We start from the raw sequence: 27,090 nt of genomic DNA, 5'->3' as shown, positions 1-27,090 counted from the left end.
AGTTTATTCTATAAAACATTCAATAAATGACCAACAAAACAGCAGACAGAAAAGACAGCTGAGAGTGTTTATAAGTTCTATTAACAATGAAAACAATCAAAGAAATGACACAAAACATTATGAAATATGAGGAAGTATGGATATAACAGTTTTTTTTTTTTGTATTGCTCTGCATTGTGTCTCTTGCTAATGGACCAAAGTCTGGACTAAAGTTGAATAATAATAATAATTGTATATATAAAGTCAAAAAATGAATGGTTACCATATTATTCCATGTACTTGGTTTATGAATTAATTTATTACTGCTTTTACTTTTAAAAACAGGATATATATATTTAAAATTTTATTGAATTTACTTTTATTGATTTTTATTTTTTCCCTCTTGTTTTATCTTCGTTTGCTACTAATAAGGTTTAATGTTGGTGCTCTTTAGTGTTTTACAGAAGATTTTTTTGTACAGTTTAATATCAGTTCTGATGTTTGTTATCAACGTTACAAAATATCGTTGTTACAATAATTATTTAAAATTGTATTGTTTTTACTTTCATTTATTTATATTTTCCCCTCTTGTTTTAGCTTCGTTTGTTAGTTATAACGTTTAATGTCGATGCTCTTTAGTGTTTTCCTTAAGTTCTTTGTTCAATTTAATATTAGTTCCTTTAAAAAAAAAAAAAAAGAAAGAAACATGGTACATGTCCAAAAACAAGGTTTTAACATGATACTTTTCTCGGTGTGGTTATTTACTTGATATTGGCCGATATTTGTCATCGCCGTTACAATGTAACACAAGTGGAATGCGTGTGAAGAAGATGAGAGTTTCCTGCAGGATGTGAGCGCGCTGCCGCTGTCTGGCCCCGCCCAGGAGGAGTGACTTCAGACCGGAGACCGATCTCTCCAGCGACCGCTGCCTCATCAGCGCACTTTCCCGCGATTCACGTTTGGAATATAACGGCGTTCCGCGCGCGGTAAGTAAGTAACACGTACACGTCACCGGCGGATTGTGCCGGGAATCCGCTCAAACTGTTAGAGAAACAGCGCGGTGTGTCGCGTCTTCGGCGGCTGTCGGAGTCACACACGGGAGCGGAGGAGGGGAGGTCGTTCCTCTCGCTCCTCAGCAACTTTCTGAACGCTTGTGTTCGTTAAACGGCTCGGTTTGCTCGCGTACTTTCTACTGCGGCATTTCCAGCCGCTGCGGCTTCGGCTGTGTTCCTGTGCGAGTGTGTTTGGTCTGAGTTGTTGGGGAGATGTTGTCTGTCTGTGTGAGTATCGATCTGAGATAAATCAATACATCGATGCTCGGAACCGTTATTTGTCCTCGACGCGTTCAGACGCTAATCGCGCCGCTGTTTTGAATCGGAACGTCGAACTGTGCCTTGATTGTGACCCTGGAGCACAAAACCAGTCACAAGGGTCCTCTAACATTGAGATTTAAAAAAAACCAAAAAAAAAAAAAGTTCCATTGATGTGTGGTTTGTTAGGAGGACAATATTTGGGAAATCTAGAATCTGAGGGTGCAAAAAAATCTAAATATTGAGAAAATCATCTTTAAAGTTGTTCAAATGAAGTTCTTAGCAATGCATATTACTAATCAAAAATTAAGTTTTGATATATTTACAGTAGGAAATTCACAAAATATCTCCACAGAACATGATCTTTACTTAATATCCTAATGATTTTTGACATAAAAGAGAAATGTATAATTTTGACCCATACAATGTATTGTTGTCTATTGCTACAAATATACCTGTGCTACTGATGACTGCTTCTGTGCTGCAGGGACACAATTATCAACATATTTGGCTTTTGTTGCAGATAATAATTGTGTTGTTAATAATAGCTATTAAAGTGGTCTTATTTCTGGTGTTTGATATTGTTTTTGTATATCGTTTGTTACTTGTTACGGTTTGACATCTATCAGCACTCGATATTTTCATCACATCCTGTGTTTAGTTTCTATATAAAACCTCTGTGGAATGTAAACAAAGTTAAAAGTGGAGTCTCCGTGGTGGTACCGTGGTGTCAGGTGGTAATACCATGGTATTTTGGTATGATATGAATTACCATGTTAATGATATTTACATTGTACTTCAAAGAATGCAGTGTTTTTACCAGGGTAAATGACCCAAACTGGGTTTTTTAATAGTGAAAGAGACATCACTCATGATTTATGACGTCCAAACAAATCAGCATCAGAACAAAATGTGTTCATCGTTTGCATGAGCTGCAGTTCCTTTTCCTTGTACTGATAATGGCTTCAGGTCTTTATCGGGTTGTTTTGTGGTATTTGACTTCTTTAATATTGACATGCCTTTCGCACAGATAACCTCGCTCAAGAATGTTCCTCATTTTAAATCGAGATGTCTGCTCAGGATTGTACAGCGCTGTTCTTTAAACAGCAAGGCTTCGTGGCATTTGAGCTTCTGCTTTGATCAGGTGCTTTAGTGAGAGTTTTTGCAACCTTTAAACTGCCTTAATGAAGTGTTCTGGTACCTGTGTGTGATTTGGAGACGATCCACGCCCTTCATCTGCTGGAGGAAGAGTTCTGTTCTGCCTGTCTGATCCGCTTGACAATTTTCCGTCATGCGTGTGTACCTGCGGCGCTGTCCTGCACACACACATTCACAATGACAGTCATCAGACAGATGCATTTGATCTGCTCTGCTGCAGACGGCGCCTCATTTTAAAGTCAGCATTAGATATAAATTCACAATGCATCGATGCATATTTTTCATTTTTACTTTTTTATATCCTAATTTTATTTCTGTGATATGACAGATTCTTTCTGGTGACATCCGCCAATCATTTATTCACTAAGACCCCGCCCCTTTCTTACAATCAGCTTCAAGCTCACATTAAGCTCCGCCTGTGGTTTCGAGAGCCACGCCCACATCTCAACATCCAATCAACAACAGATGCACTGAGATGTACGTGTCAATGCAAAAGATTTGTCGCTAGTTCGGTTTCATTGCAACTTTAATTGCTAAAAGCCGTTCAGACCTACGTGAATGTTTGTCGAATTTTTGCATGCAATTTTCTCAATGCGTTAAAAAAGGGAAATGGTCTAAAACGGTAATGCACAATTACTGTCTGACAGTAGAAGAAACGTTTAGAAAAGCAGAAATATCCTGGTTACTCCAAGACACAGAATGCTACGTAACTTTACGTTACTGACGTCCACTCGTTACGAAGAGTCAAACACGCAATTCAGATGTTTATCAAACAACACCATCAACCAGAACCGGGTTCTTTCTTTTGTCGCTTAGTAAAATACTAAATACAGCGCCACCAGGTTGTGGTTGTATGTAACAGCAGCATTTCTGAGCATGTGACCAATGGTGTCAATCCTATTGGTTGGCTAGTTTTCTTTGCAGTATAATGGAAAGCGATTGCATCTCCTCTTTGTAAAAATATGTCACATTGACAGCATGCAAATGAAAATGTTTATTGCACTGAATAAATATCTGTCTTGGTAGTTCGTTTCTCACTCTGACTGACACTCTGTTATTATTAGCTGTAAACGGTTGCCATGTGAAAGTGTCGAGACTGTTAGATCCCACGATGATCCTCTGATGTTGTTTTGATGTGGTGTTATCATGTGAGTTTGTGCTGTTGAATAATTCCAGCAGCAGAAATGAGAGATTGTTACTCATGTAATATTAACAGACTGGGTAAAACAGACGGCGTCTTTATGAATTAATATGCTCCACACACGGTGATAGACATCAAAAGCTGTTTTCTGAGCGGTGCGGCGTCTCTGGTTTATCACAGACACCTGCGGCTGTGTAATCCATGCAGACGTCGAGTTGAACAGTGACCCTGGTTTACAGCGTGAGTTTAATCTGTGCACAGACCTGTTTACAGCGTGCTTTACAGCTTAACGTGGGTGGATGAGATTAAAACACTGTGTGTGTGTGTGTGTCGGTGCATGAATGCATCTGCTGCAGGTTTACAGATGTAGCGCTGCAGCAAGTTTTCTGCAATGCAACATTAATTTTAGTGATTGCAAAAGGCTTGTTTTGTTATTTTTGTGACAGCTAGTTGCATTCGCAATAAACTACCTCTACTTTGCTCTGAAGAGCAAGCGGCACACAAATCTCCTTTTTTGCTGAGCCATGACAGACACAATTATTTTTTCCTTTTCCAGGCAAACATTGGCCACATTAGCACAAGGGCTTTTTAGTTTTATGTGTCAAAAGGATGTCAGAACGCTGTTAGTCGTGACCAAAGTCTGATGTAGGAGGTGGTTGATTTTTACCCATCAGACTGTGTGTTTACATACATTTCAGCTCCATGTGAGAGCTATTAATGAGCCTCTCAGCCAATCAGATACAGCCTTACATCCTGTACAGGAAGTGACCTCATGGGCCGGGCCGGTAACTGTGTGTGTGAGGAAGCTGCTGGTGCCGAAGTGACTTTGTAGAAGACTTTTCCTTGCATTGTTGTTGGGTGAACACGAGCCAAAACACACAAGTGCTTCATAGATTGCATGCATTTCCCAGTTTGCAGCAAATAATCAACATCAGTGTTGATTCTAATGCAGACTAACCATGCATCATGTTGACTGTAGTCAGAAACATAATGTGAGACGTGCCAGTACTACAGCTTTACTTAAATCAACAGTTCATCATAATTCACTACCACCCTTATATTGCATGGAGGACGAGTGTCATTAGTTATATAATTCTGATAAGGACACACGAGTCATATCTTAAGAGGTTTAAGGTTCATCAGTTTCTTCATGCTGGTATTTCACAAACGCAACAAGTTCAAGCAAGTTCATACGTTTCATTTTTTAAAAGGTTTTAATCTGGTAATGTGTAATCAGAATATCATAACCGAATCTTCTTCTCTCTGGTGACGTATGCAGGATTTCAATCATTTCATGCTCTTAAACTCCATCCGCTCACGCTCATCTGCATACACTTTTTAATAGCCACGCCCATATCTGAACATCCAATCAACAACCGATGCACAGAACCAAGCATTTTTTCTTTTTTGATAATCTGTTACACTCAGATCCACGTCACAATCTTCTGTCGCTAGTTCAGTTATATTGCGACTTTAACAAGGCATCAAAGCAGCTTGTGATTGGCTGTGGATTTACTGTAGCATTCTGTTATGGAAAGTTATGTTTGCTCTCAAAATGAAGTGTGAGACGTGGCTTTGTGAGAGTGTGAAGATCCTGATGATGACGAGACTGTGAGATTCTTGTGCTGTAACCGTGACGGTGTAAATCTCAAGTGTGGCTTTGGTTTCTGAAGTTTGATTTTGAGACGCTTCAGAACTCTCAGATATTTTGAGAGCTTTATTCTCGCAGCCTTTACTTGTGCCTTCCTGTACCAGGCGGATTCACTGGAGGAGTGTGTGTGTGTGTGTGTGTGTGTGTTTGACAGTCAGCAGAGCAGTAGATGTGTGTGTGGTTCTGCGTGCATGTGCTGCCGCAGACCTGCATGCATGCATATTTTTATTCATTTATAGCCTTCTGAAGCTTTCGCTTTTTGTCCACTTGAGTCTTGAAGCCGGTTTGTTCTCTTGCTGCATCGAGACGTCCATCCAGAGTGAAATATTAATGAAAGTGCAATCATTACTCCTTTAAAAGCAGCCAAAAAGAGAGCGATTAGTTCCCAGCATCCTCCAGGAGCAGATGAGAGACTGACGGCTCTCACTCGTGTTCTTTAATTAGCTTTAAATCTAGAGAGAATCGCCGGCGTGCCTTCAATTTAATTTGACATTTAGAAGAGCGGTTACAGCGAGGTGGGTCTGGACGCGGACATAATCATCGTAAAGCTTTGACGGATGGCCTCCGATGAGTTGGCAGGAAATGTGAATTGAGCAGCAATAAGGAAACACTGGAGCGTGACGGAGACGCTTGTGGAAATGTGTTGATGAGGCCTGTGAAGTCTCTTTCCTTTCCCCCAAGTCTGTTTTCCATTGCAATATTTTTCTGGATTCTATTTAAAGGAGTGTTTGATTGCAATTTCACGTAGTGTGTAATGTTGCTGTCTGTGCAGAAACAATATCTGCAAATTTACGATGTGGAACGTTCAGTGCAAACGGAGATATCGTCCTTTAAAAAATGATGGCTGGTGAGGACTACGACAAGATACGTCCTGAGTTTGTGACGTCACAAACCCTGATAAACCTGATAAAAAAATCATTGGAGCATCCATTCAAAGGAGAAGGGACAGAGCGTTGTAGAATAAATGTGAACTATGTGAAAAATATAGTGTTTTTTTATTTTTAAACAAAGCATTAACACATGTTAGACTGCAACAAATAAACACAATCAATCCTAGAAAAAAAACACTCAGCCACTCCTTTAAATGGTTTAATTAAACTGAAATAATCAAACAGGAAGTCTAATCAGTTGAGTTCATAAAACTTTAAAAATGTAATCATTTATTACAACTTTAATAATAATATTGGCCTATTAATTATTTAATTAATTAATTAATTTTTAATTTTGTGTTTCGGACTCAGGTTTTTTTTAATGATTTAAAATTAAGATTTTAAAAATGTTATTAAAAATTACACCTTTTTTTTTTTTTTTTAATTTTTTTTACTTTTTTTTTTTACCACAATCCTTGAAGTTTAACACAGGGTTGGGTTGTTGATTGGGTGTTGCTAGGGAGTTTGAGGCTGTTGCTATGGATTCTGAGTTGTTGCTCAGGTGTTACTAGGGAGTCGGGGGTAGTTGCGCGGGTGTTGCTAGGGAGTTCTGGGTTGTTGCTAGGGTGTAGCTAGAAAGTTCACGGTTGTAACTAGGGCTCAATTTCAGCTAGGGTTTAAATGCATGAACTGATAAAACGTTTACTGTGAGTGCAGTGTCACTTTGGATAAATCAAATGGGTGCATAAATCTTTTAATTAAATTATAAATTCATTTTCAAGTCACGTTAAATTTGAATAATTCCTTGCATTTACCGGCAAACAAAGTTTACTGGGTTTACTGTTTTAAATTAAAACGTGTACAAAAACTGTGCTATTCATTACTAAACTTTATTAACATGCAGACTTCATATTTTAATAGCAGATGTTTGATGGTTTAATATTCACAGACAACATTCACAGTTTGATTGTGTACAGTCCCTGCTTTTGTATTATTGTGTTTGTATTAAATGTTTTAGTTCTCGTTGATTTATATTCAAACTCGGAGCCGGGGGACACTGGGCTGTGTTTTACGTGGCAGACGGCACAAACAATAGTCAGTCTGTGGAGGGTTTGGCGTGGTCCCATCTCTCTAAAATAAAAACCCAATCTTTTCCCCAAATGAGCAGCTTGAGTGATGTCAGAGCTCAGTGTGTGTGATGTAGCGCTGCGGTCACCGCGGCCTGAAATAGACGAAACAAACACACCAGCCTCTCCCGTTCCACACAGCTGTTCCATGCAGCGCCGCTGGACTCCACAGCTTCATGTGGTTTAATGCAGGAACACTGTTGGTGTGACCCGGCGCAGCGGTCACTTTCCTAACCGTTTGGTTTGTTTTTATGTCACAGTTTGTTAGCTGGATCCTAAAAAATCAAAATAAATAAATTGTTTTAATATAAAAACCCTTAAATATTAATAATTAATAATAACATTAATAATTTTAGATTTATGTTATATATAACAAATAAATCATTTTAATATAAAAACCCTTAAATATTTGATTTTATAAAAAATATTTCATTAATAATTTTAGATTTATGTTATATATAATTTTTTGACCTGCATGTAACTATTAACTGACATCAGAGGACTGTGAACATGTGAATGTGTCATTAAATTATTGAAATATTACATTTTCAAACTTTTGATAATTAAAAAAAATATTTTAGTGTTTGATGATTTAAATTTCATGAAGTTGCAACCTGGAAATAATAAATAATTCAGGTGGACATTTGCAGTATATATCTGCAGACAGATATTTTACAGAATAGAAGTTTTTCTTCATTTCATGTCACCATCATCAGCAGATTAGAATGTCTGAGATTATAGATTATTGATGTCAAATAAAATACATAAAGTTTAAATAAAGTAAAAACCAGCAAACGCTGTGGAACCAATTAAATAAGAAACGGATGTAACTTCCAAAATCGTAGAAACCTTAGATAAACAGCAAAAGTCAACAAGTTTACAAAATCCAAAATATTGCCAAACAGGCGCTTTTGCATTTCCATCATCTTGTCTTTCTCACTCTTCTTGACAGCTTCTCCTCACGTGATGAATGAAATCTGATCTGTTCGTCACGCTACATTGAGCAGCCGCGTTCAGTTTTTAATTGTAGTGTCTGAATAAATAAAATAAACATCGGTGACAGCGGAAACACTGACTGTCACAGCAAGCCTATCTGACAGATGTGAATCTGTAAGCTGCAGTGCTGTGTTTCTACAGCAGCTGATGCTGATCGTTACAGATGATTAGAATGATTGGTTATGGCTGTTTCACCTGTCACAGGTAATCGTGTGTCACCTCTAACCTGATGAGAGGAAGCGTCACGCCGCTGACCTGCTGCTGCAGCGCTGCTCTTTCTCTCACTTTCTGTGTGTCTTTCTATAGCTGGCCTGGTTTGGGCTGATAACTGGGGAGACACTGACCCAGAAACAGCCTGAGCTAACACACACACACACACACACACACACACACACACACACACACACACACACACACACACACACACACACACACACACACACACACACACACACACTCTCTCTCTCTGATGTCCTTGAAGGTTGATGTATTCAGGCTGGATTTCTTGTCCTAGTTGTCGAGGACTTGAAGCAGAAACTGCCATTACATTCAGAAATCTTGAATTCTTTAGAAATAAGAAATAACAGAATCAGCAGAAACGGATGCAGATGAATATATCATTGATATGTGATTTTCTTAGCAGTTCTTAGCCATGCATATTACTAATCAAAAATTAAGTTTTGATATATTTACGGTAGGAAACTTACTAAATATCTTCATGGAACATGATCTTTACTTAATATCCTAATGATTTTTGTCATAAAAGAGAAATGTATAATTGTGACCCATACAATGTATTGTTGTCTATTGCTACAAATATACCTGTGCTACTGATGACTGCTTCTGTGCTGCAGGGACACGAATGTCTTTCCTGTCATGACACAAGCTCTCTGTCTGCTCATATAGTCTTTTAAATGTTTCATTTTTGTTTATTGAAGTGCTGTATTATTGAGCATGATATATGATGATTTTCACAGAGTAAGCCAGTTTAAGGTGGTTTTCGGACATGATCACTCGGTCTGGGGTTATTTCATGATGTGTTTACCGCACATTTCCCCTCACACAATGCTTGAGTGTGTGTGTGTGTGTGTGTGTGTGAGGAGCTCAGGGTCACTGTGCTCTGAAGAGGTCAGAGGTCACGACTAAGTTTAAATCCTGACTTGTTTTCCTCAGCTGCCGTGAACAGCGGTGTCCTGCGGGAATCTGAAAACAGGGTTTCACCTGGATTCAAAATCTGATTCTGTTTTGATTAGGCTTAACACTAATGTGATTCAGTGGTGTATTTTAGACAAAAATAACTGGACATTCAAAAATGTCTTTTATATCTCAAAAATAGTTTCTTACCTGTTGAATTGTTCACGCTTCTTTACTGAGTGAGTTTTTTATCTGTGTGGGAGAGGTTTAACGTATTAAAGTCTCATTTTGCCTAACATTTTGTCACTTCTACCATTGGCCAGTGACCTGAGAAAATTGAAATATTCTGTATATATCTTCCATGGCCGTGAAACGGTATGAGCTAAACTGTATGTGATGTGTATTTCTTTAAAAACCATAGTGCTTTATTTTAGCGGAAAACCACAGGTAAACTTCTCCTTTGAGGCTTCTCTTTTGTTGACAGCAGGTTCAGAAATACTTCTCAGTGCAGACAAGGGAAGATGTTTGGATGTTTTTGCACATTGCATTTTCAAATTACATCCATCCTTAACACGTCATTTAAAGTGGTTTGGCCTGATGCGTGTGCTGTTTCATGCATTTGAGATGCATTTTCCTCATTGTGTAATTTACATCTTACAGTAGTCTGTGAGTGTTTGCATAAAGCCTTGTTCTGATCAAAAGCGAGTCTCTATTAAACTTTACAGACTTCACTGATGAAGCGGTGAGAGATGCACAAATATACGCCACGGCAGCACAATAATTCTTTTGCTAAATAATTTGTTGGATATTAAATGCAAGTTTCAAGTTCTGTATGTAACACAAGTAACTACTTTTAATAGAGCACACTGCAAAAATAAAATAAAATTAAAAAAAAATCCATGATATTTATGATTAAAAACAGGCAGCTGTGGTTGCCAGAATTCTACTGTAAAAAATACAGTAGCGACATTTTAGGTTTTGTATCTTATATTTACATTTAAAAAACATAATTTAATAAACTGATATAATGTTAACATACAAAAAGTACTGAAATCTGTTTTGTAGCTTTGTAATACACTGATAACCACCAAAAGCAGGTGGTGATGAGAGTCACATGATGAACCAAAGCCAATCACAAGCAGCTTTTTAATACTAACGTATAGAGGTGCACCGTGTCATTCACACAAACACTGAACACCATCATGGTAACACATGAAACCGAAATAATGCAATAAACATCAATTTAACAGCATAAACTGTAACATAAAACCCTAATGTACACAACTGATCAGAAAAAAAACATAGTTATTTCAACAATGTGATATGTAGCGCAGGGAATTCTGGAAATGTCAATTAACGGTTATTCAATGTAAATTATACATTCTTTTATACTTCCAAAAACTGTTTATTACTGTAAAATTACATGTAATGTTCAATACAGGGACCTTACTAGTAACCAATGAATAGGTTTTTACTGTAGCATTTTAACAGTCTTTTACCGTAAAGAGAAAAATTGAGCCCAGTGGAGATGTATATTATGTATTGAGAGAGAATTTTTGGTCAGTATCGTGCAGCTCATCACAGTTTAACACGTGTGAGGATATGTTGGTGTCTTTTCATTACCGTGTTGAAGGGGTCTGTCTTATCTCCGCTCTGCTCCAGTTTCTGACTGACAGCGGCTCGGCCGGCCAGCATGTAACATTTCTTTATTAACTCCTTCCAGGTGATGTGTGTGCGTGCATCACGTAATGTAATTACCACTCTTGTTATGAGATCAGTGGGCGCTCGTGGCTCTTGTGCACGTCTCTATTGTTGTTAAGTGCTGAAAAGCAGCAGATCGGTGCTGTTGACACATCACACGTTAACAGCCGAGTTAACCTGCGCTAACCCAACACCGCAGACGTTCACTAGTGTCTGACTGACGGTGCTCGTGCTCATTATATCCCATCATCCTGGTTTGGGTTCCTGAATGAGATGCTTCACTAATCTGATCTGAATCTTCTGTAGTGATGAAATGCACTATTGGGTGTTGATTAGATTAGACGTAACCTGTGTGATCTGCTCTCAGATATGAAATTCATATGACATATTAAAAGTTCCATGGAGATCAGTGCAGGTTAGCAAGAGCCCTATGAAATTCACTTTATTTCTATTTATCTTATTATTTTTTTTTTTTTATTAGTTTTGACATCAACAAAAGCTTTTTAATTTACCTTTTTTAGGGCCCAAGCCACTAAGGCGCTAATTTTTTATGACTGCTAATTTTTTTTTTTTACATTCCGGGGCTTTTTGGGGGCTTTAACGTGCTCAAAAACTCTTGGAAATTGGCACACACATTGGAATTTGCGGCTATTAGGATGCTGCAGAGGCTGTGACCCGAACATCTTTCGCACTACATGTCATAGGCTCCGCCCAACAGGAAGTTGGCTATTCAGGGCTGTGTAAAAAGTGCATGCTCTTGAATTTGATGTACTCCTCCTAGGCTTTTCAATCGATTTCCACCAAACTTGGTCAGCATGACCCCAAGACATTGGGGATGCTAAATTGTGAAGGGATTTTTGATATGTTGAATGGTTTGGCAATGGCGAAATTACAAATTTATGGTGAGAAATGAGAAACAGGATGTGTCTAATAAATGTTGCACACACTGTCTGATTTTAAAGAAACTTCAGCGATTTATTCACTGTATGAGGCCGATCGATCACATAGATGTGACTATTATGACTGAAAATTGTCATCATTTACTCAACGTCATGCCATTCCAAACCTGTATGAATTTCTTTCTTTTGTGAAACCTAATTTGAGAAATTCAAGAAATGTTTGTCCATACAGTAGAAATCAAGGGTAACCAAAAATGGTTTGGTAACATTCTACAAAATCTTCTTTTGTGTGCAACAGAAGAAAGTCGTTTGTAACAACATGATGGTGAAGAAATTATGACAGAATTAGTTAGCAGTAAATTCCTAGCAGTCTAGCTCAAAATCAATGCTTTATTTGTCAAGTGCTTTTATATGTGACAAAAAATGCATTATTTGTTGCATTTGTCATGAATTCAGTAATATCCATTAGTATTAGTTTCTGTCCTGTTTTATGTATTAATTTATTTACTCCAATTGAAGGCCCTATGACCCATCAAAACATTCAAGGGGAAATTTGTGGGCCGGATGGACTCGATTTGTCCAGGGACGAATCTTAACCACAGTCCAGGGGTTAAAAATCAGTACTGAGTAATAAAACAAGTATGTTAAATGAAATGATGATGAAACTGTATTGTAAAGATTTATCAAAGTTTTATATTGTTTTCTCTCTCTCTCTCTCTATTTCTCTCTAGCCTCTTTCAAACAGAAATTCCGGAAAATACACGGATAATGTGTCCCGGGATCAATTGATTGTGGTTCATTCACACTGCCAGTGATTTTACGGAATCTGTGTGTGCGTTCACACCTTCACACGCATCCCGTAAAGACACGTGACATGACGATGTGATGTGTAATGTGACGCATTCTGTTTCACTTAAGATGGCGAACAGATAGTGAGAAAATAATAAATCCCTTCTTCATTACAGTTTGCACATATATTTTCATCGCGGACGTTAATCTGCCTTCAAAACACCTGGTAAAAGAGTCGCCGGGATAACGTGCGGCATCACTACTACTAACCCGACAATGTTACTAGGTCCCCAACACCAAAACAAACCCTGAAAGTGTCTCCCAACCCGACAATGTTACTAGGTCCCCAACCCGGGATCAATCCCGGAACGTGTTTGCGTTTACACAGAAGGCACTCCGGCAATTTTCTGGGACCAACATGCAGTGTGAAAGTGTCTCTCTCTCTCTCTCTCTTTCTCTTGTTTGTGTGTGTGTTTCAAACCTGTGATTTCATAGTGTAACCCTTTCATTGCTGTAACCCTTAAATCCAAACTGCCAGAGGGTTACTGTAAATTAACCTTCCCACTATGCAACTTTCTCTTCATTCCAACAGATGGCTTGGGCCCGTCATTGCAGCTGTATTATTTTTTAATTCATTTATCTTTAAAAACTTTTTTTGCAAAAATTAGCTCTTTGCATTTTTTTGCAAAAAAATAGCTCTTTAGATTAAAAATAAAATATATATATATATATATATATATATATATATATATATATATATATATATATATATATATATATAGATTTCAAATTCCTTTGATAACAAACATATATTTTTTTCAAATTTTTTTAAATTTGTATACGACAAAAATTTATTAACATTTATAACAAACTATATCTCTTTGTTAATGACAAAAGTATTTAATATATTATCTGCTTTACTTTTTTTTTACCAAGTTTTTAATTTTTTTTTTTATGTTTTAAATTTGTGTTTTTTTAATGTGTTTTAAATTTGTATTCGGTTTTAATGGTTTAACATTTTTAGCTTTTTATACTTTAGCTTTTTAGATTAGAAAAATATTTTATACTTTAGCTTTTTAGATTAGAAAAATATCTAATAAATTACCTTTTTTTTTTTTTTTTTGTCCCCAAGAGTTTTGTTACCAACAAAAATATAATCAGGCGATTAACAAAAGCTTCTCTTTTTTTTTGCAGTTGTAAATACTGCTTTTTTTGTAGTCTACACCATCATCTAAGTAGACTGGAAATGTTTAGTGCTATGAAGAAAAATACAGTCGAATGTAGTGAATGTTGTTTTTCTCTGAAAGTCAAGGACTTGTTTTTTGTTGGTTCAGTGTATCTTTATCTTTCTCCTGTATCTTTCTTCATCTCTGGATGATGCCGGTGATTGCTGAGGTTCATGAGCGTGTCTGAGCGTGTGATTACTGAATATGATGCTGTTGAGTTGACGTGTTCCTTAATCTTCTTAAAGTTGAGATGGAGCATATTGAAGGTTTAAATAACCAGTAGTTAGTTATCGTCTCTTTGACTTGCTTTAGTCAGTCAGTAGTGGGTGGTGTTTATAATTAGGGAGCAGGACATTCTGATGAGGGAGGACTGTGTTGGAGGAAATTTGCATTTGATAATGTCATATTGTTGATGGTTTTGGTAATCCCCCCCCCTCACACTAAAGACTAAAGGTTTATTGAGGTAACTGATGAGTGCAGTAGTGTCAGCTGATCAGCTGATGTCATGAGGTCACAGGCTCAAATGGGGAAATGCTGTCGGAGTTTGATTCTCTGGTTTATTTGTGCTGGGTGTTTTTGTCCTGGTTGAAACTGACTGCATGTTTTAGTAGCTGCGGTTTGTGTGACCCAGCAGCAGAGAGAGAGTGTGTGTGTGTGTGTGTCTTTGATGCTGTTGTCCTCTCAGCACACCTGCACTCTCGCTGATGAACACACACTCACACACACACTCTCTGTTCCAGTCTCTCGTGGGAGTTTGTTATTGACAAAATGTTATCTCAGTATTTTCTGGTATTTTGTTTCATAACAATAATTAGAGAGTATTTTTCTGAGTGTGTTTTTGATGGTGCTTTGACAGGTTTAGGCCTGTTGTGGATCTTTTTGTATTCATCATATTCTGCACAGAAGTGATATAAATAAACTTTTCCATTAAAGGCAGGTAGGGGATTTGGTTCAAAAACATGTTTTGTTCTGCTGATTGAAAGTCTCTTCACATCCAAATAGCAATCGCTAAGTGAAGTGCTCTAAATGTATTTAATCTATATCATCTGTGGAAGGCTTGGACTATAAAATGTTCATCCAATCAGATTCCTCGGCCCGAGGGCTATGATAGGCTGTCCTACCCTATTCGCTTTCAAAGCTAGCTTGCTATTGCTAGCTTCTCCAGAATCACCTACTGTACCTTTAAGAACCATTTTTTTTTATTTTCTGGGACATTGTTACTTTTTATGTGAGTACATTATTTCTAAAATTCTTAAATGTTTTGTAACGTTTAGTTCAAAACGGCTGATTCATTCAGAAATGAAGCAAGTGAGTCTTTATGAATGGTGATTGAATCATTCACTCAAATGATTTGTTCAAAAACACTGATTCACTCAGTAATGAACTGCTTTTGCTCTGGCTTTGTCTTGAGCGAAATTTCATTGGCATTCTACTCCACTTTTAAAAATAGCTTCCAAAAGGTTTTTTTTGCTTAGAAGAACCTTTTTTGGTTCCTCAGAGAACTTTTCAGTCATCAGTTCTTAAAAGAACCATTGTTTTGTCTTATTGCAAATAGGGTTGCAAAGGGGTGAAAAAAATTCCGGAAACTTTCCAGAAATTCCCGGAAGATTCCAAAAAAATCCTGGAAAGTTCCAAAATTTAGTGGAAATTTCCCCACCTTTGTGCATACCTAATTGCAAATAATATTTTAATGATCTTAAGAGTGTGTTTTCACTTTAAAGAGCCTGTAAGTTAAAGGTTATTCACGGAGCCATCAATGCCAATACAGAACCTTTATTTTATATAGAGTAAAATTCATCACACAGTCAGTGCATGGGCTCTCAAGGCGTGTTTGGTTTTTGCGCACCGTGCTCTCTAATGTCAGCCCACACATTCAAAACAACAATTACAGTAATATCGTAAAAGATTCATATCGCACACCTCGAGTCCTATGTTTACTCTGTGATTTTTACTGTGGTCTGTAGAGTGTGTGCCAGCCGAAAGTTTAACACTAAAGCTTCACACAGATGAACATCTACACATTTACACATCAGTGACGTCTGCTGAGGAGTTTACGATAAGAGTGTGAAAGCATGTGCAAGGGCAAAATTCTCAATATTATATACGATTTTTAACTAGTCAACTTGAAAATGTAACTACAACATGGTTCAAGTAACTTTTCTTTATTAACCCTCTAGTTAAAGAAAATTCTATTCCAATTGCAGCACACATGAAGTTGTCAACATGATGTAAATGTTAAAAAAATGACTTGTTAAATATCTTTGCAGAAAAGATGCATGAACTACAACTACATCTTGGACAAACTTGTACAAAATAACTGAAGGTATAACACCAGTAGACTATTATTAACTACAAATGTTCTGAAAAAACAACAGCAGCTTTCAGTCTGTCTGATGCAAACATTAAAACATCAGACATACAGTAATATTACAGGTTTGTTATTCGATTGTAATGCTTTTCCATTGTTTTTTTTCTGTGTAAACATGGATGTGTTTGACTGTTGCCCTTATGCTCTTGCATGAAACGGCAGTCTAAAAATGCAGTGCTCAAGTTAAAAGAAGTTCACTCGCATCTTCTTGCATTTTTTTACTATTCCACTGCCCACGTCGCATCTTTGTCAACACAAAAGTGCATTCTGTGTAAAGGGTGCCTGGCGATACATGTGTGGTTCTTCACAGAGTGTGTCACACGTGAATCGTTCTTTTTTCATTACTGTAATCAGCGGCATATTGTCAAAGTGTCCAATTCTAATGTTTGAGAAAATCTATTCAAAATCATGATTCCTCTTTTTCTAAAAAATTTAATTTTGGGGCAAAACATTAAATTCGAATTAATCGATAAAATCGGAAAAATCGGCCAGCCCTAGCATGTGGTGTTTATTAATGATGCTGAATGAAACCGTTTGGTAATGAGCGCATGTCCTGAGCATCACCTGTGTGTGACAGGTTCAGACGTCTGTGAGGGGAAGCTGTGTGTGTGTGTGTCGTGGGCTAGAAGTGGAAAACGCGGCCCTCGCACACTCATGATTCACCTGCTCTCTCCTCTGAAGGATGAGCGTGTTTGAGATCAGTTTTGGCGATAAACACAGGAAATGGTGAGGCTTGTTTGCGTGTGTGTTTCGATGGCGTCCGGTGGTGACAGGATGTGACAGTTCTCTGTGTGTGTGTGTGTGTGTGTATGTCTGTGTGTGTGTGTGTGTGTGTGTGTGTGTGTTGCAGCTTTGCCCACTTTACCAGTGGAAAATTGCACAGCAGCAGAGATGAGCGTGGCGTCTTCATCTGCTCGGTAATGTGTGAAGCCCGTGTTCTTCAAAAGGTCTCCTAAATGACTTTGGTAAATCCCCACATACAGCAGAAAGACGTGTTATATTGGGCCTCTGCTGCTGCATTATATAGAGCAATCTCAACATCCACCATACGAACAGCTCCATGTGTGGGTTAGTGTTTGTGGGGTGTGTATATATACACACACGCACACACACACACTCTCTCTCTCACGCACGCACACACACACACACACACACACACACGCGCACACACACACACTACGGTCAAGAGTTAAGGTTTAGAGTGATTTTTAATGCGTTTTCTTTGTGAATATCTGTAAAACTGCTGCATTTATGTAATCAAAAATAAAAATAAAATTTTTAAATATTAAAAAAATGTAAAACAGCAATTTATTTTTTAAAAACCTTAAAAACTTAATTTATTATTTCTGTGATGTGCAGCTGTATTTTCAGCATCATTACTCCAGTCTTCAGTGTCACATGATCTTCAGAAATCATTCTAATATGATGATCTGCTGCTCAAGAAACATTTCTGATTATTATCAATGTTGAACACAGTTGTGCTGAACAATATTTTTGTGGAAACCATGATGCATTTTATTTTTCGGGATTCAGAAATGAATAGAAAGTTGAAAAGGACAGCATTTATTTAAAACAGAAATCTTTTGTAATTTTATAAATGATCAATTTAATGTTTCCTTGATGGATAAAAGTATTCATTTTTCAATAAATCTTTTTTAAATATATTTAATATATTTTATCATATTACTAATGATTTTTTACAATTTATTTTAAGCCCAGTATATTTAATTGCGTTGCATTTAAATGCATTCTTTTAACACAGACTGTTTTCATTTAGACACGGTGTATTAGAGCAGAAGTATCATCAGTTGTTTTCACCATGCAGATTTGTTTTGATAAATATTAATATTTATTTATGTATTAGAACACATTTCACATATGTGGAAACGTCTAGTGTGTTGTGTGTGTGTGTGTGTGTGTGTGTGTGTGTGTGTTGTGTGTGTGTGTGTGTGTGTGTGTGTGTGTGTGTGTGTGTGTGTGTGTGTGTGTGTAGAAACCTGTGTGTGTGTGTGTGTGTGTGTGTGTGTGTGTGTGGATCTGATCTTCTGTTTTCCAAACATGAAGCCAACGGCAGCAATAGCAGAGGAAAAGCTATTTGTGATAAAAGAATTGCTGCTGAACTTTATACAGTAGAAACCTAGTGGTGTCGTATTACAAACACTAAACTGTTAATAGTTTTATGCTGCGATTTATCACAGTTTCACACATTAAACCCCGTGGATCTGGTTTTATGAGCTGCTTTGTGTTGTGTGTTAAAGTGCTTGTTCTTGTCGGGATCAGAATCATGATTCTCAATCTGTGTCTTCCTCCAGGTTCAGGATGAAGGGTGGAGGTTTGGCAGGGAGCTGCAGCCCCCGTTAGATTCACCGCCTCACCTTCATCATCACCCTCATCTTCATCACCCTCATCTTCATCATCCTCATCATGGCCAATCACCTGGAGCTGCTGACGGAGCTGCAGCAGCTGGATAAGGTGCCCAGTCTGGAACGGCTCCGGGCCGCGCAGAAGCGCCGCACGCAGCAGCTCAAGCGATGGGCCGTCTACGAGAAGGAAATGCAGAACAAGAAGCGCAAGGCCGACAAACGCCGCGGTCACGGGAACCTGCGGGAGAACCACAGGAGGGTTTCATTTGCGGCGAGCATCGCTCTGCTGGAGGCCTCGGCGAGGAACGATCCGGATGAAGGTGAGGCCGGACACACACGCATGGATGCAACGATGTTATCAATATCCAAGTGTTATCATGGTCACATGTTGGTATCAAACAATAGGTCTTTTGGGCAAAAAGTGTAGTTTTGGGTCATTATGCTTTGGCACAAAAGCTCAATATGCTTAATCTCCTAATCAAGTCTGTTTGAAAGTGAAGCACACACTTGGTTCAGACGATCAGCTCGTGATCCGGTGTCTTCTGTCTCAGAACGAATCCGTTCACACTGAATGAATGCAGTCCACTCCTTTATTTCACGTGCTCTGAGGTTAGTTAGGCTTTAGTTTCACCGCAGATGATTACAGCGTTTCACTAGATTTGTAATGAGACGCGTTTTTGTAAACCTGTTTTCACTGAAGCTGGAGTTTCCTTCAGAATAAAAGCTGAAAGTGCAGCATGAATAGATGACAGCTAGCGGTTTAAATGAGTCCAGATTCAAAATATCTCTGTCAAGTGTAGAAATTAGGAAAGAAGTATTGTAATTGCCCTACTGTAGTGTAATGCAACAAATAATATACCTATGAAATATCCCTTTTCATTTATTTTACAGTGCAGTTGTTTTAGAATACAGGTCCTTCTCAAAAAATTAGCACATTGTGAAAAAGTTCATTATTTTTCCATAATGTAATGATAAAAATTAAACTTTCATATATTTTAGATTCATTGCACACCAACTGAAATATTTCAGGTCTTTTATTTTTTTTAATACTGATGATTTTGGCATACAGCTCATGAAAACCCAAAATTCCTATCTCAAAAAATTAGCATATCATGAAAAGGTTCTCTAAACGAGCTATTAACCTAATCATCTGACTCAACTAATTAACTCTAAACACCTGCAAAAGATTCCTGAGGCTTTTAAAAACTCCCAGCCTGGTTCATTACTCAAAACCGCAATCATGGGTAAGACTGCCGACCTGACTGCTGTCCAGAAGGCCATCATTGACACCCTCAAGCGAGAGGGTAAGACACAGAAAGAAGTTTCTGAACGAATAGGCTGTTCCCAGAGTGCTGTATCAAGGCACCTCAGTGGGAAGTCTGTGGGAAGGAAAAAGTGTGGCAAAAAACGCTGCACAACGAGAAGAGGTGACCGGACCCATGAGGAAGATTGTGGAGAAGGACCGATTCCAGACCTTGGGGGACCTGCGGAAGCAGTGGACTGAGTCTGGAGTAGAAACATCCAGAGCCACCCTGCACAGGCGAGTGCTTTTGAACCAGAAACAGCGGCAGAAGCGCCTGACCTGGGCTACAGAGAAGCAGCACTGGACTGTTGCTCAGTGGTCCAAAGTACTTTTTTTCGGATGAAAGCAAATTTTGCATGTCATTCGGAAATCAAGGTGCCAGAGTCTGGAGGAAGACTGGGGGAGAAGGAAATGCCAAAATGCCTGAAGTCCAGTGTCAAGTACCCATAGTCAGTGATGGTCTGGGGTGCCATGTCACTGCTGGTGTTGGTCCCACTGTGTTTTTATCAAGGGCAGGGTCAATGCAGCTAGCTATCAGGAGATTTTGGAGCACTTCATGCTTCCATCTGCTGAAAAAGCTTTATGGAGATGAAGATTTCGTTTTTCAGCACGACCTGGCACCTGCTCACAGTGCCAAAACCACTGGTAAATGGTTTACTGACCATGGTATTACTGTGCTCAATTGGCCTGCCAACTCTCCTGACCTGAAGCCCATAGAGAATCTGTGGGATATTCTGAAGAGAAAGTTGAGAGACGCAAGACCCAACACTCTGGATGAGCTTAAGGCCGCTATCGAAGCATCCTGGGCCTCCATAACACCTCAGCAGTGCCACAGGCTGATTGCCTCCATGCCACGCCGCATTGAAGCAGTCATTTCTGCAAAAGGATTCCCGACCAAGTATTGAGTGCATAACTGAACATAATTATTTGAAGGTTGACTTTTTTTGTATTAAAAACACTTTTCTTTTATTGGTCGGATGAAATATGCTAATTTTTTTGAGATAGGAATTTTGGGTTTTCATGAGCTGTATGCCAAAATCATCAGTATTAAAACAATAAAAGACCTGAGAATATTTCAGTTGGTGTGCAACGAATCTAAAATATATGAAAGTTTAATTTTTATTATTACATTATGGAAAATAATGAACTTTTTCACAATATGCTAATTTTTTGAGAAGGACCTGTCTTTGGCTATTACTGTCATTGTTGTTATTATTATTATAATATTCTAATTTGTTTGGCTTCCTAAAACACCAGTGTGAGTGTAATTTAGTCTGAGACAGTAGATCACAAATATAAAGAGCGCTGAGTCTTCTTTAAAGTTCAGGTTCAAGTCAATTCACTTTCTTCTGGCTTAAGTTTTCTTAGTTAAGAATGGGTCGCAGCTCTTAATTTTGGACTCTCAAAGTGCACTAGATTGAATAATTTGACTTTAAAATGTACAAAAGTTAAATTTTTTCCCAATTCTTCATTTGTTTTGTTTTTTTCTTTTTAAGAATCGCAATAAATACCATATTGTGAGATTCTGAAATCGTTGCATCCTTATCGGAAAGGGCTTTTACGTGTGTAATATATCTCACTTTCCTTCGCTTTTAAATAGCTTGTAAAAGTGTTGTGCGCATTTTACTTTCACTTTCAAATCATCTGCAATTCGGCGTCGATTCAATTCAAGCAACAACAAAATACAACGTCAAACTCGCACAACTTTTATTAACAAAACAAATAAAATACACCATGCTATATGCCTAATATACACTATAGCTATGAAAAACTGACCCTGGTCGAGAACAGAGCGCTATTATCGTCAATTATTAAATAGAGAAATCGTGGTGGTCACATACTAGCTAAATTAAAGTAACTATTAAATTAATGTTATTTGTGTGTTATGTATAACAAGGCATGAAAGGGTGCGGGATCGTTTTGCACTATTTTAAACATTCCTGAGCATTTCACCGTCACATGAATGAATGATATAAAAAATAATGAACAGTGCACAAAGCACATATCCTAATTAGGAATAGTAAGGATCCAAAAGCCTGCAGTTCTCAGGAGAAGATCCAAACAGCTCTCAATCCTTTGATGGACTTGCTCAGTGTTTAGGTGAGATAAGTTGGCAAGACATTTTATTCATCTTAATATACTAATAAGACTGAGTGTGTTGTCTTTAGACCTTCTTCCGCTTCCAAGGAAATGATTGGCCTCTATGAAGATAAGTGTTTCAGATCATGTCAACAATGTGGGTGTTATAATGGATTCAGCTTTAGTTTTAGATAAACAGGTTACTAGTGTTGTGAAGGCTGCGTTTTATCAACTCAAAACTGAAATCAGTTCTCTCTTTTAAGGACCTGGAGACTATTATTCATGCCTTTGTGTCGTCACGCATCGATTACTGTAATTCTGTATATATAGGTATTTCACAGGTTCAGTTATCTCATCTTTAATTAGTGCAAAATGCACAAAGAAGAGAGAGAGAATAACCCCAATCTTGGTTCCCTTTTTACTGGTTGCCTGTAAAATTTAGAATTGAATTTAAGGTTTTGTTGATGTGTTTTTAAAGCGTTGCATTGTCCCAAAATATATTGTTGAGCTTTTGATTCCTTATTAAAATAAAAGAAACATGAGATCTTTGAGTCACATGATTCTTCATGTTCCTAAAACCAGATTAAAATCAAAGGTTATAATCTCCTCGATTATAGAACCAATGCATATTAAATATTTCCCATCTGTGGATGCTTTTAAGTCTAGATTGAAATCGTGTCTTTTTAGTAGAGCTTTTAGAATTGATTAAAGTGATCAGGTTTTATATTTGAATGTTTAATTGTGATGGTGGGACTGAAGGTAATGATGCTGGAAAGCACTTTGGTCAATGGCGCTTGTTTTAAACGTGCTATAAAAATAAAATTAGTATTGTATTGAATGCATGTGTTGGGAAATGAGCAGCGACTGCCGTTGAGGCTGGATTTGCTCGGCTTTAATCGCGTCAGATTATCACTGCGGCGTAATGCATTATTGATTAAGAGTTTTGGATTCATTATGACAGATGGAAGCGCTTCATCCATGGGTTTATCCGGAGCTGCTCGTATTAGTTTGCTGGATAAAGCAAAGCTGCTAATATGACTGAGCAACTAATAGTTGCAGTTTCTGCTTGCGCTTGTCGCATTTTGTGGGAGTTTTTGATGGTTGACGTGTTTTTATTATTCTGAGTCATTCCCTGAAACTTTGCTTATTTCACGTAACGGAGTTTCACACATCAGTCGTGGCATCAAGTGATAATTAATCCTCCGTACTACAAATTGATTACTTTGCTAAGCCAAGTTTATGTCTTCGTAATGATGATTCTAGTTTCTGTGTAAACTCAACACAAAAGAGAATGTTGTTTGCTGGTTTTACAGCTTCAGAGAAAGACAATAATACAGAACTGGTTTACACCGCACATGTGTGGTAAAACAAATGTGTCCCTGCAGCACAGAAGCAGTCATCAGTAGCACAGGTATATTTGTAGCAATAGACAACAATACATTGTATGAGTCACAATTATACATTTCTCTTATGACAAAAATCATTAGGATATTAAGTAAAGATCATGTTCCATGAAGACATTTTGTAAATGTCCTACCGTAAATATATCAAAACTTCTAAGAACTTCATTTGAACAACTTTAAAGATGATTTTCTCAATATTAAGATTTTTTTTGCTCCCTCAGATTCCAGATTTTCAAATAGTTGTATCTCAGACAAATATTGTCCTCCTAACAAACCATACATCAATGGAGAGATTATTTATTCAGATTTCAGATGATGCATAAATCTCAATTTTGAAAAATTGACCCTTATGACTGTTTTTGTGCTCCAGGGTCAAAAATTGGAACGATGGTCTCTGTAAAATAGTGAGTTGTGAATGTACAACAGCACACATAAATAAGGCCAAACCTAGTAAAGATGATGCTTGGCAATGTATTTCCTCTAACATACTCGATTACATAAAAGAGTGAATATTTTTTTCCCCTTTTCTCTCTCCTATTTGACTGGACTCTTCAAATTGTTGATTGTACGTCTGTTGTTTTTTCTTTGATTTGAATGGATGTTATGATGTGTTATAAGTAAAATACAATAAAAAGTTGATCACAGAAAAGTAAATCATTAATGAGGAGATCAAATCGCGTCATCTCATATTTACTAATCACGTAAAGCGCAGGTCAAGCGGGTCGTGACCTCAGAGATACCGTGGTAAATGAGCAGCTGCTGATGGACTGACAGCAGCAGAATAATGATGATGACGACGAGTCTTTGGTTAAGATGTGTGAAGATGTGTGCATCCTGTTTCCTCTGTCTGTCTGTAAGAATCACAACATGAGTCTGTCCTGCCAGTGTAAAAACACCTAGAGATGATCAACAATTAATTATGCAAATAAATGCAGTATGCATTGTTGATGTTGTGATGTCATCACAGCTGTCAATCATTCTCTCAATGAGAAACTTGACTCTTAAAGGATCAGTGTGCATTTGTCGCATGACAACCCTAACCCTTCGGTGTAATAAGTCAAAGTGATGTTATTATTGATCTGTTAATCCACATAATTAAACCTGAGTTATTGATTGGGAGCGTTTCATTGCTGCTGTTGAGTCACTCTAGTGTGTGTGTGTGTGTGTGTGTGTGAGTTAGTGAGTTTAGTGAGTGTGTGTGTGTGTGTGTGTGTGTGTGAGTGTGTGAGTTAGTAAGTGAGTGTGTGTGTGTGTCTATGTATTGTGATTGTATGAGAGAAGGAAGTTAGTGAGTGTGTGTGTGTGTGTGTGAGTGAGTGAGTTAGAGAGAGTGTGTGTGTGTGTGTGTGTGTGTGTGTGTGTGTGTTTGTATGTGTTTGTGTGAGTTAGTGAGTTAGTGAGTGTGTGTGTGTGTGTGTGAGTGTGTGTGAGTTAGTGTGTGTGAGTGTGTGTGAGTTAGTGAGTGTGTGTGTGTGTGTGTGTGTGTGTGTGTGTGTGTGTGAGTGTGTGTGAGTTAGTGTGTGTGTGTGTGTGAGTGTGTGAGTTAGTGAGTGTGTGTGTGAGTGTGTGTGAGTTAGTGAGTGTGTGTGTGTGTGTGTGTGTATGAGTTAGTGAGTGTGTGTGTGAGTGTGTGTGTGTGTGTGTGAGTGTGTGTGTGTGTGTGTGTGTGTGTGTGTTAGTGAGAGTGTGTGTGTGTGTGTGAGTTAGTGAGTGTGTGTGAGTGTGTGTGAGTTAGTGAGTGTGTGTGTGTGTGTGTGTGTGTGAGTTAGTGAGTGTGTGTGTGTGTGTGTGTGTGTGTGTGTGTGTGTGAGTGAGTGAGTGAGTGAGTGAGTGAGTGAGTGTGTGTCTCTCTCTGTGTGTGTGTGTGTGTGTGTGTCTCTGTGTGTGTGTGTGTGTGTGTGTGTGTGTGTGTGTGAGTGAGTGAGTGAGTGTGTGTTTGGATTGTGTGGTGTGTGTGAGATCTCGTCTCATCTGCAGCTGTAGTTCATTGCTGTCGGTGATGAACTGATTCGGCGCTCCGGGTTCGGTTCAGTTTTGTTTGTCTGCATGCGTGAATAAAGAGGAGCGAGGTGTGTGTGTGTGTGTTGTCTTATGAAACACTCCTCACTGAGATCAGACGCAGCTATATTTTTATAGACAGCCGTGAGAAGAAGAAACAAACACACTCACCCCGGAGCAGATCATTTACTGTGTGTGTGTGTGTGTGTGTGTGTGTGTGTGTGTGTGTGTGTGTGTGTGGATGTGAGTCCGTCTGAATGAGGCTGTTCTGTAGGATGTTGCTCTGTGTTGGTGTAAATCAGCTTTGACTGATCCATGGCTCTGTCCTTCACAGATAGTGTCACTCAGAAACAGCATCCAGAAACCTCAACCTAAACTGAAGCTTGATCCCACAGACTCTCGCTACATTCTGATTTAATGGTTTTATTACATTTTAATAATCAAAAACACAGAGCCTGGTTGGTCTGTTAATAAAATCTGTTAACATTAGTAATTTTGTTGCTTTATGTTCTAATAATGACTGTTCAAAAATGGGGATAGAGCACTTTTTAAAAAAAATTCTCCAAAGTCTGCAGGCCTGTAACTCAAAAAGTATTAAAGATATCTTAATGCCCCTTTAGATATTGAGTATTAACAAACTTTCCTTTTGGCATCTTTAAATTTAAGGCCATATATGCTTCAGTTCCAGAGATATTGGAATTTCAGTTTGGCTCCAGGAGTAAATCAGTAAATTGTACATTTTCTCAATGGTCGAAAACCAAATGTGGGTTAAATAAGTAAATATTATTACAATACTAATATTTATTGTTTTGTTGTAATATTTTTAGTTGTCATAATTATAATAAAGAGTAATAATTATATTAAAATTAAAAATATAATATAAATGCTATATAAATATATAATATACTAATAAATATTTAAAAATAAAATAGTATTTGCCAAAATAATATTATATATAATCAAGTTTTTTTTGGCTAAATTGTGCATCCCTGCATGCAAGCACAGCAAACCATGAGCTCTTTAAAAAACGTTCACAATCACAATTTCAATAATTACCATAAATTTTCAAATAAAAGTATATGTGTCCCTGCAGCACAGAATCAGTCATAAGTGTCACAGGTATATTTGTAGCAATAGACAACAATACATTGTATGAGTCACAATTATACATTTCTCTTTTATGACAAAAATCATTAGGATATTAAGTAAAGATCATGTTCCATGAAGATATTTAGTAAATTTCCTACCGTAAATATATAAAAATGTTTGTCCCCAAAATCGTTCAGCCCTAACTTGTGGAATAAACTACTGACTGCAATGCATTGCATGCACACATGTCTTGTTTTATTGGCAGATGAGGATGTTGTTCTTGTGTTGATGACTTTATTTCTCAGTTCATGTCGTGGATGGGGGTCTGTTATTGTTTTAAATGACTAGTGAGATCTCTGTAAACGGGTTGACCAGAAACAGATGGAGGAGAAAGAGGAAGAGGAAGTAAAGCTCATTTTAACATTTCTGTCATGTCTGTGGTTTAAGTCTGTGTTGACTAACACACACACACACACACACACACCCACACACACACACACACAAAAA

General features: G+C 37.8%; 1 protein-coding gene across 3 annotated transcripts in view; it reads left to right on the top strand.

Moving 5' to 3' along the window:
• The first annotated feature begins 810 nt into the window (after nucleotides 1-810).
• ppp1r16b (protein phosphatase 1, regulatory subunit 16B) overlaps nucleotides 811-27,090 on the top strand; it is a 52,028-nt gene continuing 25,748 nt past the window's right edge. The window contains exons 1-2 of one of the 3 annotated variants that reach the window (XM_042759723.1): nucleotides 811-965; nucleotides 18,661-19,031. In XM_042759723.1, the coding sequence (XP_042615657.1) occupies nucleotides 18,773-19,031 (259 nt within the window). In that variant the 5' untranslated portion in view covers nucleotides 811-965; nucleotides 18,661-18,772. Of the gene's footprint in view, nucleotides 966-1,037; nucleotides 1,260-17,292; nucleotides 17,314-18,660; nucleotides 19,032-27,090 lie in introns of those variants that run through there. The other 2 variants (XM_042759724.1, XM_042759726.1) reach the window with 2 other exon arrangements.

The sequence above is a fragment of the Cyprinus carpio genome, chromosome A7 (genome assembly GCF_018340385.1).
Source record: "Cyprinus carpio isolate SPL01 chromosome A7, ASM1834038v1, whole genome shotgun sequence".
In the NCBI taxonomy this organism is placed as follows: domain Eukaryota; kingdom Metazoa; phylum Chordata; class Actinopteri; order Cypriniformes; family Cyprinidae; genus Cyprinus; species Cyprinus carpio.
The sequence above is the reverse complement of the archived record's forward strand: the minus strand, read 5'-3'. Positions and strand labels throughout refer to the sequence as shown.